This window comes from Larus michahellis, chromosome 6, assembly GCF_964199755.1.
Source record: "Larus michahellis chromosome 6, bLarMic1.1, whole genome shotgun sequence".
NCBI classification, from domain to species: domain Eukaryota; kingdom Metazoa; phylum Chordata; class Aves; order Charadriiformes; family Laridae; genus Larus; species Larus michahellis.
In genome coordinates this window covers 31,297,037-31,314,593 of record NC_133901.1, presented here as the reverse complement: position 1 = coordinate 31,314,593, position 17,557 = coordinate 31,297,037, and the positions used below count along the sequence as shown (strand labels likewise).

General features: G+C 40.4%; 2 protein-coding genes across 4 annotated transcripts in view; one reads left to right on the top strand and one right to left on the bottom strand.

Moving 5' to 3' along the window:
- RNF13 (ring finger protein 13) overlaps positions 1–10,530 on the bottom strand; it is a 44,948-nt gene extending 34,418 nt beyond the window's left edge. Inside the window, exons 1-3 of one of the 2 annotated variants that reach the window (XM_074591155.1) lie at positions 10,412–10,530; positions 3,981–4,108; positions 990–1,070 (exon numbers count right to left, since the gene is read on the bottom strand). In XM_074591155.1, coding sequence (XP_074447256.1) covers positions 990–1,070; positions 3,981–4,094 — 195 coding nt within the window. In that variant the 5' untranslated portion in view covers positions 4,095–4,108; positions 10,412–10,530. Of the gene's footprint in view, positions 1–989; positions 1,071–3,980; positions 4,109–9,957 lie in introns of both variants that reach the window. The other variant, XM_074591156.1, reaches the window with a different exon arrangement.
- A 1,326-nt stretch (positions 10,531–11,856) lies between these two features.
- On the top strand, positions 11,857–15,733 carry COMMD2 (COMM domain containing 2). Of its 2 annotated transcripts, none has more exons than XM_074591738.1 (5): positions 11,857–11,944; positions 12,832–12,909; positions 13,389–13,471; positions 14,796–14,969; positions 15,438–15,733. In XM_074591738.1, the coding sequence occupies exons 1-5, from the start codon at positions 11,857–11,859 to the stop codon at positions 15,633–15,635; spliced, it is 621 nt and encodes a 206-aa protein (XP_074447839.1). In that variant the 3' UTR covers positions 15,636–15,733. The 2 variants fall into 2 exon arrangements, with proteins under 2 accessions (XP_074447839.1, XP_074447840.1); XM_074591739.1 differs by lacking the exon at positions 11,857–11,944 and adding an exon at positions 12,454–12,716.
- Positions 15,734–17,557: the final 1,824 nt, after the last annotated feature.

The following is a 17,557-nucleotide window of genomic DNA, read 5'->3' as shown; positions in this document are numbered from 1 at the left end:
TAACAAAAATAAAATAAAATTACTGTTTCTGCTAATTCAATATATTATCGCTTATTTCTGTTAATAATCCTACGACCAGTTTTCAAGCCATAATTTTATTTGGACTATAAGACACTGGAACAGATAACTAACAAACATGTATATGTGCTACATGCATTTTCCCCACTTAATGATACAGCACTGGGAGAATGGGGAACTTCTCATCTGCTGTGGGGTGCGGATTGCAATTAAAAGGAAACTGTATAAGGAGAGGGTCTATGATCAATCACCTACTACACAGCCACCAGCTTTGTGGCACCGCATGCGGTGGTTAAAGCAGAACTGCAGCCCACCAGTTTCTCCATTCACTTGCTTGAGAAACGCAAAGAGGGAAGCAAACTGACAACAGTTCTTGTACTTTCCCAAGAAAAGGAACTACCAATCCTTTACACAGCACTTAATGTGGGCCACATGCAAGGAAGATAACCCCTCTTGCCCTTCCACACTTTACTATGTGAAAGGGCCAGCCAATATACGACCCTACAGAGACAATAAATCCTCAAAATATTTAAAAAAAAAATAAATCAAGACAAAATTCAATATGGCATCCACTGATATCAGCGTAAGGTACTGACATCATAGATCAGTATTGGGACGAACTTCGGAAAAGACAACAGCGTACCAAACTTGCTTACTTAGACTCCCATCATTCAGTTATTTTTAACTTATTTAATAAGAGTGTTCAGCAAATTCTCTCTTACATACAAGAGGTCAGATTGCCAAGATTCTCCTCTTAGGCGAGGAATCTCCTATTCACGAACAACAGTTCACATCAGACCCTTTGCACACTTATTTTCCTTGAGCAGTAGATTAATCAGTTCTGTATTTATTTTTCCTCAGTACTATTCATTTAACTTTTATCTTACAGAAGAAGTGTTCAGCAGATACAGTCCTCTCTATATATATCCTGAACATATATATAATTTTAAAAAAAATTTTTTTTTTTTTACCTTCAAGCCTTCTGCTGGCAGTCTGTAGCCAAATCTAGCAGGTAGATCATCAAAGGTCTGAGTTCCATTTTCAAGGTTATACTAAGAGAAATAAAATTTAAAGAAAATTCAGGTTTACAGCAAGAGGGAAAGAGATAACAAATGTAAGTAGAAATAAACAACACTGCATATTTTTTCAGATTAAAATATTTATCTGGCATAGGGCCTCTTGTGACCTCATCAGGAAATCACAAAATTGCTTCTTCTACTCTTCTTCTACTCACATGGCAACATCATTCTTTTCTTATCTAGTAGTTAAAACAATAAAGTATTAATGGATCTTTTGTTACGTTACCTGTACGTTATAACTTACTTTCTACTGTCTACAGTTCAAATACCATCATATTTGCAGAAGAGAAACTACAGACAACCCAAAAAAAGCAAAAATCTGAAGAACTGTTTTTTTGGATGTGGTGGTTTCTTTGGATGGTGGTGTTCTTGTTGTTTTGGTGGTTTTTTCGTTTTTTTTTTTTTTTTTTTTTTTTTTTTTTTTTTTGCTTTGAACTCACTTGCGTACAGGGAAGAACATTTTTTAACAGGTGGTTGATTGTAAGCAAAGAATAGCCTCCATATGTTATCCCTTCTCAACTCCCTGCTATCTGTTCAGGAAAACTATCCACAGTTTTGTTTTATACTATGGCTTTCATTCCAAAACAGAGGAATACTGTAAAGACCTTAAATCTGTGGAAGCTTTGTTCCCCCTTTCCTTGTACATCTTTTGTTGTACATCTATGATATGCCTAACCAATGCAGAATCCATACAATAAAAAGTGCAGACAGTATGTATGCTAGAATATTTTTCATTAAAAGTAAAAAAGTTAGCTTTCTGCAAAAGTTGTGAATTATACATTGAATTGAATACACATCAGTTGGTAAGTTTTATTGAATAGTTTAGTGACTCAGAAATATCACTGTATCATCAAACTGTCAAACAGAACAGTCAAGTAAGGATCATGTTTATTTCAAAGGGACCAGACATTTTGCAACACCCAGACTTATACCAGGGAACTCAAACTACAGATAAAAACACTACCATGATTTACCTTAACTGTTTCAAATGAGGAACGTTTCAAAGGAGCTTCCTTCCCACAGACTTTAATAAAATTGAGGGGAAAGAGCTAGGAATGGAGCTAAATTGCAAGGTAGCATTTTTGTTCTGTGTAATCAATCTGCTCCACAAAAACTCTCCTGATCTTCCATCCCGCCGCCACACAGCACAGCTTCGCACCAGTACCCTGCCTTCCTCAGTCCTCACTAGTCACTCATTTACCTTCTTTATAACATCCTTCCTAAGCTTGTGCTAATGTAGCTTTTCCCTTGAAACACTCAGCAAGCCCCAACTTAAGCTAGGAGTCAGACACACACCTATTTATTTTTATCCCCTATTTAAAAAATAACCAATCATGCTTCATATACACCTAGCAGTACTTCATACAAGCATTACTTCATTTGAGGCTGCAACTATGTGAGAACACAGAAGTTAATCAGTAAGGAAAAGCAGCATTTCTTTCACTGACAAACCTAAAACTTCAGCTGGAATTTTGCTCCCCAAACAGGCAATCATTAAACCACGAAACCTCTCAAGATGGTAAGCTATCTGTATGCCTTCAATTCCATGTGACAGTGTGCAAACATGCCCTCTGCTTCTGAGCATCTCTTAAGCATTCCACTGGCCCCTTTTCACAATGAAGTTTGAATAAGTGTCCAGTTCATCTCTGTATTTCCTACTTCAAAGTTACTCTCAGAATAAATCTGTAACTTCCAAATATTCAAGAATAAAAACCACTCCATTTTCAAATGGAAGCATTTTAGAACACTGCACATGGAAGCTTAAACAGAAGAAAATAAACTAAACTTCCAAAATGCCTTTTTTCTTTCTCAGGTTGGTGGGGTTTGGTTTTGTTTTGAAATATCTTTTCTAAGGGAGGAAGCAGCAAGAATAAAAATTAGGGTTTGTTTTTTTTTAATAAAAAGAGGAAGCACAAGCTTGGTGAGAGAGGAAAGGGGGGAGGGGAAATCAGATTTACAGTAAGAAAGCCAGTTCAAAATTTCACAATAAAATGGTGATGTCAGTTCCATAATAAAGCAATTATCTAGCTGCATTAATCATTTCTTAAAATTTTTATCTACAAAAAAATAAAATAGTAACAACTCAGAGATCCAAATAACATAATTCAGTATTCATCAATCCCACATTACCACAAACTTTTATGTATTTTTATTTTAAAATTTAGCGTCAAGGGTTTTTTACTCTGTTCTCCTAGATTAGTTGATAGGATACTAATAACTCTCCTGGATCTATCAGGGAATGTAGAGGCCACAGTACTTAGGTTTAACTACTTCAGTGGCTTAAGATCTATCCTACAAAGATGCATATAACTTCCTCCATAAAACTATACGATAAATAAAATAGGTAGTAAATAGGCCAGCAACAACTTTGATGACTGATCCTATGTTCATTGTACTATTTATTAGCCTGATATATTAAAAAAAAATCTAGGTGTAACATACACCAAGACTTTACCAACAAAGCCTCCAGCGCACGCATAAATTATACTAGCCACAGAAGATTATTTTACTTTATTTATATACGGTTACCCTACAAAATGGCATCCATCTCCAAAACTTAAATTTCTGTCTAAACCAAATAATCATGGAATTCTTTTAACAGGGTTATAATGTACTACAGGATATCTGGTCAGATTGGGACTTTTCAAATGACTAAGGGAATTAAGTGCTTTCACTGTCACAGTATCTGAGCACATATCATCTGTAAAATCATTTGAAAATTAGCAATTTATTTCTTCATTGAACAAAACTCTTAAGGCAATTCCATTCCAAGCAACCTGCTATAACATTTATTGTACTAATTGATTCATTAATAGAATAGTTTAAAAGAAGATTCAATTCTGTAGGGATTTCATCTATGTAGACAAATATTCTCATACTTACTGCTAAAATATCTGCCTCCACAGGCAAGAGATTCAGGAAAGCAAATAACTGAACAGTCAAAATAGTGTATATTTGAGTGGCAGACAACATCAGCATTCCTATTGACAACAGCATATTTTATTTAATACCTGCAATTAAAAAAAAAAAAAAGGAGAGTCAAGGCTTGTAACAAATATGTCCTTCTGTTATTTTACTAGGCTCTATTGGTCAGTCAAAGCTTTTCTTCTAAAGTACGCAAAGCGTTATTCTACATTTACTTTTGAGAAATAAGTAATCTTTAATTTATACGATTATTTTAGAAATGGAAGTTCCTTTTGCTAAGAGCACGTAACCTCCATGGGAATGCATGCATCAAATACAAGTACTTCAAAAAGCTGTAGGCAACGCATGGCAATGCAAGCAGCATGTAGGAATGAACATTCACATAATATTAATCACCTAAAACATTCTCTCTTTTAATCTTCCCTTCTCCTACCATAAATCTGAATCAGGAAAATTCCTCATGTACCTGGAGTAATTCTACAGAAAGCATTTATTCTAAACATAGACTTGCAAAACCAGAGTGATACCAACAAGTACCAAATACAAACTAGTTTTATTAACTTCAGTGAAATTCACAAATGCTCAAACATGACTCATGGCCTGGACAGCAGATTTAGTCTCCTGTAAAGGATGTGCATTTTTGAAATCTTCAAGAAAAAAGAACACAAATATTCTATAAAGTATTTTTCTATGCGTTTCATAAGCTCATGACATTAAAAGGAAGTTAATTCTGCTTTGTTAATAATTTTTCCTCAAAACCAGCAGCAAAACGCAACAGCTTGTGTCTGGAAATAGAGCGGCACATTTTCTAACAGAAACTGTTCTTTAAAACTGCTGATTTATCATTAATCAAAGCCAAAAAAAAAGCAAGGAGAGGGGCTAGGAGGAAGTAAAACAAGCATTTTGATATTTCTCCTTTGCCATGCAAAGAGATTTTTTTTCTTAATGTATTAAAAACACAGATTAAAGGCCTGAACGCCTTCCTTGTACGAGCAATGATACCTACATCCTTATTGGAGTCATTGACAGTATAATGTTACCCTCAAAAAAACCCTAAACAACAAAAAACAAACTACAACAACAAAGAACAACAACAAAAAAAGCAACCCACAAAAACCCCAAACAAAACAAACATTTGCATGAACAGAACTTTGAAGTCCCTCCCAAACGTAACACATGCATGAACTGCAATGGTAACAGATTTCATTTCGTAATCTCTCACATCAAAAACTGGCCAATTTTACAACCTTACACATCTTGAAAGCGCAAAATATGGCCCATCAAACACAACACGTATGTTAAAGGTATAATGTCTAAATTTTGAGCATTTCAATTATTTCCAGCAAAGACAACAGCTAACACTTAAAATAATAATCCACAGTACTCCTCAGTTTGGAAACTCTTGGTATTCTTTGAAATGGATTACAGATTACTTTCCAATTGCCTCTTCCAAATAATTATTTTCCTGGCACCATTGAGAATCCCAATCCAGACAACAAACATAACTCATGTTAAAATGTCATTTCCATGACTGACAAAGGCCATTCCTTATGACCACAGAATTCATTGAATGTGAAAGACCAACTTCCTCCACACTTATTGTAAGGCCCTAAAATTTATGTTCCACAAACATGAACAACGTGGCACAAATCTGCAACATTTGCTAAATACCACATTTAATGTAGTAAGAAATGACGTCTCTGCAAAGCTGTAGTCTAAAATGCTCAATACCGCGTGCCTATGGGCATTCAATCCAACACGGGTCTTTCAGCTTCTAATACAAACAAGAAGCAGTAACATAATGCACACTCGTATGAAGGTAAAAAAAAAAAATCTACTAGCTAAATTGCAAAATCAAGTATCAAAAAACTTGGGTTGGGCAAGGGAGAAGTTTCAGCCTTCCACATAACTGGGGACATTTAAACCCACATAAAGGAGTTTAAATTCTTGTATATATACTTCCCACAGCTTGCAGTAATGTAGGGGTTTGAGATTTAGCCTTGGTTTATGCTGTTGAGAAAAGCACTCTGAATGGGAGCAACAGTCAGCTGACAAAGGGACAGAGGTTTCCAGAGGGGAAAGACAGGGGAACTGGATAAGGATCCTGGTCAAACGCTCATCTATCTTCTCCCCCATCTCTCTTGGGCTACATGTAGAGGCTTCTGTCCTGTATGATGTTCCTAAAATACAGGATATATTACTGCCCTACCCTCCCTGTCACAAAAATACACTTAATCTGTATAAGTATATTATAAGCCTTTATAAGCATACTGACATGGGAGATGTTTTCTAAATTTGCATTTTAAAAGAGCACATTTTAACTATGTAATAACCCAGATCATTTAATCGCAGCACTTCCATTTACAGAACTTGAGAGACAACAACTATCACTGATTTCTGCCTGTCACGCTCTTGCAATGTGGCTGTACCTGTGACGTTCAGGGGGACACAGTATGCACACAAGCTTAGAGAGGAAAGACTCAGTGGGATTCTGCATGATGGTCAACCTCAACAACTGATTCATCTGCTGGACACGGTCTTAAAAAAGAATGACAGACAACTCTCACACAGAAAGGTTGTTCCAAACGAAACTACTAACTGAATGAGGTAATACATTTTAGTGCTTAAACAAATACCTGTTTGTTTTTCTTTGAAGAGGACCATCTTAACAACAAAAGCTCCTTAGAGCAAGGAACAGTAATGGAGAATTACCCTAACTCAGCCTCCCACAACAGCCTTTTACTTACTCACTTGGGATACAGCAAGAGCGGAGTGTACAACCTGATCACCATTAATTCCCAGAAAAATCTCAGGAACAGCCCCGTGAGAAGGGTGTGAGTCACTGTTAATGAGAAGCAGCCAGGAGGAACCTCCCCCTGTGCTCTCACTACTAAACGCCTTTCACTTTCTTTATTGTGCAAAACCACAACCTAATGCCGAAAAGCAGGACCTCTGTTCTCCACTGACAAGTAGCACCTGACAATTTCTTTTTGTACTGTTGCTACAGTCATAATCCAGTCTTAAAACAGACAATTATTAGCCGTCTACAGAGTAACTTCAGATTCCTCTTAGGCTTAGCTGTAACATGATTATGTGCAGGCAATCTCTTTAAGAACACAGAAGCACAAAATATATTATTGCCCTTATAAAAACTCACACATAAACGTGATCAAGCTAAGAAATCCAACATTCAAAATTCCAACACATTCAACAAAAAACATGCAATCCAATACACCTCTTCAGAGTACAAAACAAGCAACAATTAAGCACTACATTCAGTACAAAACCTAAACATTTTCATTGCTACATTTAAAAGAATTACTTGGTCCACAAATGGATGACCAAGTCTCTCTAGCAATTCTTCTAGGGTGACAGTAAGAAATTACTTGAAATTCCATAACATTAAAAAAGTGGTAACATAAAATAACAGCAAATACACTGCATCTAGTATTGCTATAATAGTTGAAATAATTCAGGGACAAGTTTTAAAAGTAGATGGTACGTGCTTAATATTATCATTATCAGAACATCTGAATCCACTCTAACTACTTTTATTAGAGGAATTAAAAGTACTTCACAAACAATTAAACTCAATTAGGTCATCCAAATTGCTTGTATGATTGTTGAAAGCTTCCAAATTGAGGCTTCTTATTTAAATATAGTTCCACATGGATTCGTTTTCATTTGACTGCAGATACTTCATTCTGACACTTGAAACTTCGTTCACTTATCCAAGAAATCACAGACAAGACTACTCCATTCTCTTTCAGAATCAAGAAACACCTAAGAATTCCAGTCTTCCTATTCTATCCTTTGTAGGGTTTTTAAGCAGAAAGCATTGTCCCACAATGAGGTCCTCAATGCTAATTAGAGCACATACTGGAGAGTTAGATTTGATTTAAACTAACACAAAGTTAATTAAAATTCTTTATGACTAATGGGAGGGAACAGCTGATATTTTCAAAAACAGTTCTCATGATTCTGACTTGGTCATTCAGACATATGATGCTTTGTGAAACTTTCAACTGGTTAGCGCAACAGAAGTTACAGCCACCGGAACCTGCAATGAATTATGAAATTCAAGAATTTTTATTTCTAAATTAAGATTTACCAGTTCCTCTCATCAGCCTGCCCTAACAAAGAGGATGTCAGTGAAACTGAAGGATAAAAGAGCAATTGTTCAAAAAAAATGCAATCATTTTTACTATGACAGAAGCAACAACACACTGGAAGCTATCACAATATTTTAACCAATGCCGCAAATTCAGCACATACCTTAAAACACAGAAAAAGCATTAAAATACTATTGAGCAAGATTATAAAATACCTGAACTAAAGTTGTCCTTACAAACAACAGGTACATACAGTGCAGTCTTCTCTACCAAAGAGTTAAACACACATTCTTCTGGGCCCAAGAACTATGGCCTCAAATGCAAGCAAAAAAGCCTCATAATTCCTGAAATTCCATAGTTCATTTGTAGACTATACTCTTAATTAAATGAGGCAGCTTATAGCACACAGAAATATAGGCATACGTAATTAAAGACTATGCTGTAAACCACAGAAAAGAAGTTAAACTTGACTCTGGACTCATCTTCCTCACTTTACACCTGATTTTCCAGTGTCTATAGACAGAGTTCTCCTTAAGTAACCTTGGGCGTTTGAGAATTGTTTCTTTTTTTCCTTCCCACTCCACGTCCTAGAACTCACAAAACAAACTAAACCCGGGGAGCTACATCCTTCTGTTGCAGGACTGAACCGGATCATCAGGTCAGAACTAAGGAGGTGAAAGTGTGGGGTGTGCTGTATCACGGCATATCTGTGAGCAGTAAGGCAACCACGAAGCAAATATACTAACTTGGAATATATCAGACAAAGTCTTGCCCATAAAGATAGTGCAGAAGTAGTGGTGTTGTATGTACAACAGAAAATACACTTCTGATTACACTTTCAAATGAAGGGGAGAGAAAAATGTTCCTTCTCACTTGAAAATCAGGATGGCTAAATAAGCTTGATATAAGAAGTGACAATACACAACAGATATTCTGCTGTACCAGACACTAAGAACACCGTGACTACCTCTTAATGCATTAATGATATTGTTTGTATTAATAACAAGGGGTTATGAAACACACAGTGTCTTTAACACCAGTACACTCACTCCCAGACCGGAACAGGCAACCTGAGTGGAAAACTTTCTTTTAGATGCAAGTCCTTCATCCTGCCAATAATATCAGTTTCAAACTTGCCAACGCGAACACGCCTTAAGAGCACATGCTGGAGAGGTGTCATGAAAAAATTACTTGGCTTGGGACACCAACAGGAATAATTAGAGCTTTAGCAACTACCACAAACCAAGCTCCACAAAGTATATATAAAATGCCAAATTTTCAGAAGTTTACATCTCAATCAACTCAAAACTTATTTCACAGCAGAAGACAACACAAAGCAATTCCTTGTCCACGTGGTTATGCTCGTGCTTCAACTCTCTCAAGAAAACACATCTTTCCCCTCTTATAGGTGAAAAAAATAATTTGCACATCTGTATTAGACTTAAATTCTATTTTAGAACCAAAGACGATTACAATGCTTATAGCAATTACAAAAATCATATGAAAGTACAAAAGCTCTGTCCTCCCACAAACTCAGTAACAACATTCTAAATATTTTGATAGACTAGACTGCACCTTCCAAAACTCCACAAGCGTAGGATGAACAAAAGTAACACAGATAATATCAACAATTTTCACACATATCCCCAAAAGCCCCAATGTCTCCGGCTTTTTGCATTCTGATGTCACCATATCATCACTGACCCAAATCTCCATTTAAGACCTATCCACAGAACTGAAAACTAATGCACACAAACAAAATTCACTGTTCAGATCTGATAAGATGCAGGACCTATTCCCCTCCTTTTTTTTTTTTTTTTCACCTTTTTACTAGTTATTTGGTTGTCAGCCAGACAGCCTCCATCCTACTTATTCTCGTCGAAGCATAACCAGTACCTCCGTGCCCAGACAACCTCGGAGCAACGGCTCAGAGCTATGTGTGAAACGCTAGAGCAAGGGTTTGGCTTTCACCAGTCTGGAAGCGATGCTCGGAGAGCGCTTTGGTACCCTTCCCTTCACTGCTCTTCACCTCCCCTCCCTCCGGCCGCTCGGTGCGGTGATGGTCTGCGGGACAGGGAAGCGCCGGACCCCGCGGACAGCCGAGCAGGGCCGGCCGCGGCCCCGCCTCACCGCTCGAAGGGCGGAGGCAAATAAGCGCTGCGCAATGGAGCGAGGGGCCCAGCAACTCCTTAACCACCGCTGAGCCAGGGGGCCCGGCAGCAGGGAAGAGGCCCGAGGGGAACCGGCGCCCGCGCCCCCCGCCCCGGCAGCGCTCACCTGCGGGCCCGGCACAGGGCCCGGCGCGGGGAGCCGAGGGCCGCGCCTAGGCCGACTCCATGGCGCCCTCCCACCCCTCAGCCGCCACAGCGGAAGTCCCGCCCCGCCGCCGCGCAGCAAGAGGCACGAGCCCCGCGACAGGCTATTTGCTGGCCCAGGCTGCCATTCAGCCGCCGGTGCGTGACGCGGGGCAGTCCTTAGCAGGCGAGTGGGCGGGGCGAGGCTCTGCCATTGGCCCCGCCCGCGGGGTGGGGGAGGAGCTTCCTCTGGGACGGGGCGGGGCGGGCGCAGCCCGGGCGGTGCTAGCCCCTTCCCTTCCCTTCCCTTCCCTTCCCTTCCCTTCCCTTCCCTTCCCTTCCCTTCCCTTCCCTTCCCTTCCCTTCCCTTCCCTTCCCTTCCCTTCCCTTCCCTTCCCTTCCCTTCGTCACGGCCATACCCGCTCTCACGGCTCTCCGGGGCTGGCGGGCGGTGCGGCCTCCTCAGTGACCCCAATGAGGCGGAAGCACGGCCTGGTTGGACTAGACGGTCCTCAAGGTCCCTTCCCACCCAAACTATTCTATGGGTCACATTTTCCCAAGTTCAGGTAGATGTACCAAGTACAGAATAGAAAAATTTCCTACTTCGTAGCTTGGAAGAACTACAGTAGGCCTGTCTGTGGACTGCAGAGGTCGGATACGTAGAAGGACTTGGCAAGTAAAATTATTTGGATGAGTTGATTAGGAACTGCTACTCTGGATGTGAACATCTGCTGGAAGGTCATGCTTGAAATCTAAAGACTAGAAACAAAAATCTGCAATTCTAATATACCACCAAAAGTTGTTTCAATTTGTGAGGATGGCTAAGAAATTACATTCCCTTCACGCTGATTCACAGTCCTTACCTCTACTTTCTCCTTTATGATTTTAAGAGGTAATGTGAAGCTATCCTCTAAAATCTCCAAAGAACAGGTGCTGAAGTATTACATTTAATATTTCAGAGTCTCTGATGTCTGTGCTTGTAATATTGGACTTGCTCCTGGAAAGCACTGGAACTCAGTAAGGAAGAGGTTAGGAATAAATCCGTAATACGTTTTCACATTTTTTTATAGTAGAAGGTCTTGGTCCTGAGATCTACTGACCATCATTAACCAGAGCACTTAACAGGATGGGTGAATGTTTACAACAAGGTGGGGTGGAGGGGGAATGGAAATAGCAGACAAATTTACCAAAACTGGATTATTTGAGGTTGATAGCCGCTCAAAAGAAACTCATGGTGTTAAGGCTGCTGTCCAAGAGAGTAGAAGCCCCCACCCCACTGGCCTTGCAGGACCTTGTCCTATACCTATTTCCCAGCCACAAAATTGCAAAAATTTCCTGTAGATGTAACTATGGTAACTTATAAGTTTATAAATTGCAAATATAATTATACTGGAACATATCTGTTGGCAAGCATAACACTTCACCGAGATGTGTGGGATAGCTAGAAAGAGTTCTGGACTGCTTGTCTCATGGAGAAGCACTGCATTATCCGAGGAAAAGATAGTACTTCAGTCAGGTAACAAAATAAAATGAAATATTTTTCCACTCACATTTTCCTAATGCTATTCTGATCTAAAACAACCCTGTCAAAGCTGAACAGCCTTGCTGTTTAACAAAATGAATTATGGCCTAAAAGAGAAAAAAGATCTTTGAGAAGTTACGCATCATTTTAGTAATTCAGAACCTTGGTGTTTTGGGGGTTGGGTTTTTTTGGCTTTATTTAACATGGAATATACGTTTTTAGAAATCTATTTTAGGCAGACGGGAATAGCGATGCCACCTCTACCTAATTTCAGCACACAAATGCAATCGCGTACCAGCCATGGGACGCAGCAGTGTCACCAGAGTGTAATCCTTGTCCTGCAGGTTTGGGCAGTATGGCGCCATGCCCCTCGGTGCCATCCGGGTGTTAGTGTGGGCTGTACCTGCAGAACAGCTTTGAACCGCACGTACAGCAGATCCCCCGCAGCCCGGGACAGAACCGCTCTCGAACGGCTGTGAAGGCCGAGCCGGGGGGGGTGCGACGGGGCTGGGGGTGTCTCTCTCCATCCATCCGTCCGTCCGTCCGTCCGTCCGTCCGTCCACCCACCCCTCGGCCTCAGCCCGGTTCCCCGCCGGCAGCAGCCCCCGGCGGCCCCGCGCAGGCGCGTCCCGGTGGCGGCGGGCCCGGGCCGCCCCTTCCTGGTCGGTCGCGGCGAGGAGCGTCAGGGAGAGCGGGGCGATGCTGCTGGTGCTGTCGGAGGAGCAGAAGGCCCACCTGGGCTGCCTGCCGCGGGCGGGCGGCGCAGGTCCGGCAGCGGGCCCGGCCCGGAGCCGCCCGGGGAGCGGGGTGGGAACGGGGCGGGCGCGGTCGTGGCCGTGGCTGTGCGGGGCCTGCAGCGGAGTCGCCTCCTCTCGTTTCAGCCGTCGGCGAGCTGGGGCGCCTGGCGCTGGAGCTGCTGCGGCGGGGCGCGGCGCCGCGGGCCTGCGAGGCCGCCGCCAGTAAGAGCCGGGGCGGGGGGACCGGGAGCGGGGGGGACGTAGCGACTCCGCCGCGGGAACGGGAGAGCGGGAAAGGCGGGGCGGGGGCGGCGGAGCGGTGTCGGAGGGTGCGGGGGTGTTGCGGGGAGCCCGCGGGGGTGCCGTGTCTCTCCCGAGCCTGTCGGTTGCCCGTTTCTGTCCCGGTGTGTTCACGACAGCTGTGGTACATGAGCATGCGGTTCTCTCTGTGTCATGCCATAATAAATTAGTTTGGGGTTTTATTTTTTTGGTTTGTTTGGTTGGGGTTTTTTTTTGGGGGGGGGGGGGGGCAACTTGCCTTTCGATCCCCTTAGGTTATTATTTGAAGGATGCTCAGCCCTCTTTTTCTCTCTTTTCTATGCATATTTTGCAAGTTGGCTTTGGGTAGATTTGCAGTTTTGTGTATTGTTGCTGTGGCAGCTTAAGAAGGAAGTAATAGGTACTCTGCGTTTTCTTTACAGGAAAGCTTAACGTCGGTGTTGACACTGTCCAGCATGGGGTGGAAGGACTCACATATCTTCTCACTGAAAGCTCCAAGCTTATGGTAAGGACATGTCTGTGCCATAAATTCAGGGATATGCTCAAGAGATGTCTTCTAGACATTTCTAGTTCTGAAAATACTGATGAATGGGGAAAAGCTAATTCAAAATTCTGATCACGTGTATTCTTTTAATTTTATTTTTTTTTTAAAAAGGTGTCTGTTATGCTGTTCTCTTATTGAAATACTGCGTCTGCACGGATAACTGGAATCTGAAGCTAAAACTTGATGTTTTAATAGTGTATAGCAAGAACATGGGATAATTTAGTCCCTATAGAGAAGCATACTTCAGGATTGAGCTCTGTCTAAATAGCAAAACTCAAGTGAAGATTTTGTTGTTGCTGTCTTGTGCAGAATGTGTGCTGTACTAACCCCTGTGCAGTCTTCCTTACGTTTGGCTGACATGGTAGGTTTGAGAGCCTTTTCAGCTTCTGACATAAGAAGTTTGGGTGGGTGTAAGCAGATATTGAAAGAATAATAGTTGGATAATTGCTCTTTTCTATAGGTAAGACTGTTTACTATTGATGTGGTAGAATATAGACACGGAGAAGGGATACAGAGACAAGTTATTTCAAATTGAACTTGAGCAGACGTTGTTCTGAAGAGCAGGCGGGGAAGGGATTGAAATATCACAGAGTCTTCCCTTGAAGTAAGGTGGCTTGATTGACACGTTAATTGTAGTGTATCGTGGCAGACAAGAATTGATCGCAGAACGTGCTGATGGTATGAATACATTGTGGAGGTATGACGTTTTCTGTAAATAAATAACTGCTTTCACAGTAATGAACCAGCTCCTCCAGGGCAGCACAAAGGCATTGACCTGTGGGAATCAGCTTCTTGGGGCCTCTCTGAGTTACTGTAATGTGAGCCTTAAAGTTGTACCTGGTATTCGCTTATGCATGAAAGCATTCAGATCATTTCAGAGTATTTATAATTTGAGTATCAATATTATATTAACATCTGTTGATAAATTGATGACAGAAATATGTACTTCCTCATGACAAAGCTCAGATGCTTTTCTTGTGTTGCATTTTGTTTTCTGATATGAAGGCTTAAATGTGAGGATGCTGAATGTTTTTCTTTTTTAAAAAACGGATCTTAAACTGTTCCTGAAGCTCATGCAAATCAGCAGTAATACATCAACACGTGTAAGTCACTTAAAACAGGGATGATTTGTTTTGTCCTAGCTGTAGAATTGTCCTCACCCATTCCTGCAGGAAAATAACTGCAGCATGCCATATGTGTAAAGTTTGCTTACAGTTTTATTTGTTTCTCAACAAATAACGATTATTACACAGTTCTGCATTAAGGCCTAAATTGTTATTTCTAGATTTCTGAGACAGACTTCCAAGATTCCATTCATGTTCTGGGATTCTCAGATGAATTGAACAAATTATTGCTGCAGCTGTACCTCGATAACAGGAAAGAGATTAGAAGCATTCTTGGTGAGCTGACACCGAAGCTTCCCAGCTATCACAATCTGGAATGGAGACTGGATGTGCAGGTAACTTGTGTGTTTTGTTTCACTTTACATTTTTTTAACATCATAAACAACTACTAAAAAATGAATGTATATTATTTCAAAGTAATTGAGGTAGCAGTTTTTCCTGTATTTAAAACTGACATAATTTTGTTATTGCTAGTTATAAGATGAACAGGATATATAATGATGCAAAGTGTTGCTTTATGGAAATTGAATTCATAACTCCATTGGTGTTTTAAAAATCTTAGCATATACGTAATATATTCAGTCCTAATTATCACCTATTTTCAGAAATATTATGAAAGCATTAATTAAAGGGGATTAGTATTGCCTAATGATAAAACTAAATAATAGATTGTGTATATCTTTAATGTGGATGAAAAGGATTTTTGAACAGTCCTCCAAGCAGGTCCTGCAAACCTGTTGCGAATTGTAAATATGAAAGCTGATAACCATCTTCCTTTGTTTGTTTGCCTGTTCCTGTTTCAGCTTGCAAGCAGAAGTTTGAGACAACAGATTAAGCCTGCTGTGACTATAAAGCTACATCTTAATCAGCATGAAGATCAAACTGCCCAGGTGTTGCAAACCGACCCGTCTACCCTCCTCCACCTAATTCAGCAACTGGAACAAGCGCTAGGGGAAATGAAAACCAACCACTGCAGGAGAATAGTGCGCAACATGAAATAGTATTGATTCATGGCCATTGTTGTAGTAAGCGGTTTGTGGAACAACTAAAAACAAAGTTCACAAATACATTTTGAGGAAAAATAAACATCTGGATCAGATGGAATGCTTTCCTGTGCCAGGATCTTGAGCCAGTAATTAGAGGCTGAATGTCCTCTGGTGCTAACTTTGCGCGCCTGCCTGATATGAGATTGGTCTTTGGTTTTGCTTACTTGCACGTGTAGAAGTTCAGCGTGCTATGCTGAGAATTTCTTTTGCTCTAAATTAGTATAGTTCTACTTGAAGAGCTTTCCTACATTAAGTAGAGCTGTGTCAATATTATATGAAGCTGCGCGTTTATTTTTACATTTATGAAGTAGGTATTTTTCTTGATTTTGCACCTGTTCTGAATTTTTTTAAAAAGACCCTATACTGTTGGGAATGATACTTTACAGGAATGTTTCTTCCAGCAGACTCATGCATATATAAGAGTACAGGTGGGACTACTGCCCTCCAGAGGATTCAGTCAACTCAGGGGCTGGGTGTTGCACTGCGTTTCTACCCTTCCTGCATGACGACAGAAAGTGTAACCAAGCTAACGCTCCTATTCTAAGAAAGCTACCTATAACCCCTACTAGGTAGTCTCATGCTTTCTGCAGGTAGCAGGTACCATAGAAAACCCAGTGGCCTAAACATAAGTTAGTGTACTGCTTATTTCTATATGTAAAGGTGATCTGAAAAATTGCAGAAGTAAAATGATGGGCTAGGAGGCAGATTAAATAGTTTTACTTATGAATGTTTTACTGTCACTAGTGAGAGTGCATCATTAGTCCCTTAAAGTATATTGGAGAGGGCAGATAGGCCAGAGAGAACCTTAATGTACAGATTCTGGCAATAACTGTATATTTACTGTCTTTCCTATCAACACGATACATTTCTGTAATAATTGGGTTCCCACATTCACAAATGCATTATTTTCTTATTCTTTTGAATTTTTATACTATTTCAAATGAAACCTGCATAGCAGAAGTGCTTAAATCAATAACACTTAGAAAAAGTCAGTTTTCTAGAATATGGAGTTGCTTATTCTTTACATGGCTTGGTGATGGTGTGAACAAACTTAATTTCCTCTTGCGTATGTGAATCAGCCATGTGTTTCATTTACCATCCATATGCGGTGATTTTTTTTCTTCGCATCTAGTTTGTGGTAATTAAATGCGATCAAATGTTACTACTTGGGATTTATGATGAGTATTTTTGCATGTAATTGGTGTACATTTTCAGGTGAAATAGAAGAACAACCTCTGTGTAGGACAGTACTTTCTCTTTATTCCATGTCTCCTAACTCTCCTAATAGAACTCATGGCAGCAAAATACAATTCTAGATACCAGCCCTGGAACGTTTTCATGTCTCATCTCACTACTGCCCTATGAATCTGAACATATTTAACTTTCTGTCTCTTAAACTTCTTAAAAAAAGAAAACTAGTTGCCGTAGAGCTAGTTGGCATCATGGTAAATGCTGGCAATTTATGTGTGTGTCCTGTCCTGAAGCATGTGCTAGAAGAGAAGGGGAGGGTTTCTGTCAGTGATCAGGAGTAAAACGGACAGTTTAAAGTGGGTTTTTTGAATACGGAATGTCATTAGAAAGCCTGCATATTCATTTTTTGAAGCTTATTACAATAGTGTAGAAGTAAGAACTGTGACACTGAATGGTCTTGTTTCCTGTAACAAAACATGATCTGAATTGAGGATGGTCAAGGTTAAACTTCAAAGCGGGGTGAAATGTAAAACGCAAACTCTGGCAGTGATCCATGAACAAACTCTAGAAAAAAAGTAAGGAGAAAGATCCTTTACACCAAGTGTGTTGCTTTTGAATTGTCCTTTTCAGTTCTGGGGAGAAGTACTGAGCCTGGAAAAGCAGCTTCTTGGCAGCTAGTGATTTCA

Excerpts from the sequence above, each read along its gene's own strand:
- COMMD2 (XM_074591738.1), top strand. The coding sequence starts at position 11,857 with ATGTGTGGGATAGCTAGAAAGAGTTCTGGACTGCTTGTCTCATGGAGA. Across the intron at positions 12,910-13,388 it reads GGCCTGCGAGGCCGCCGCCA|GAAAGCTTAACGTCGGTGTT; the intron begins GTAAGAGCCGGG and ends TTTTCTTTACAG. Across the intron at positions 13,472-14,795 it reads CTGAAAGCTCCAAGCTTATG|ATTTCTGAGACAGACTTCCA; the intron begins GTAAGGACATGT and ends TGTTATTTCTAG.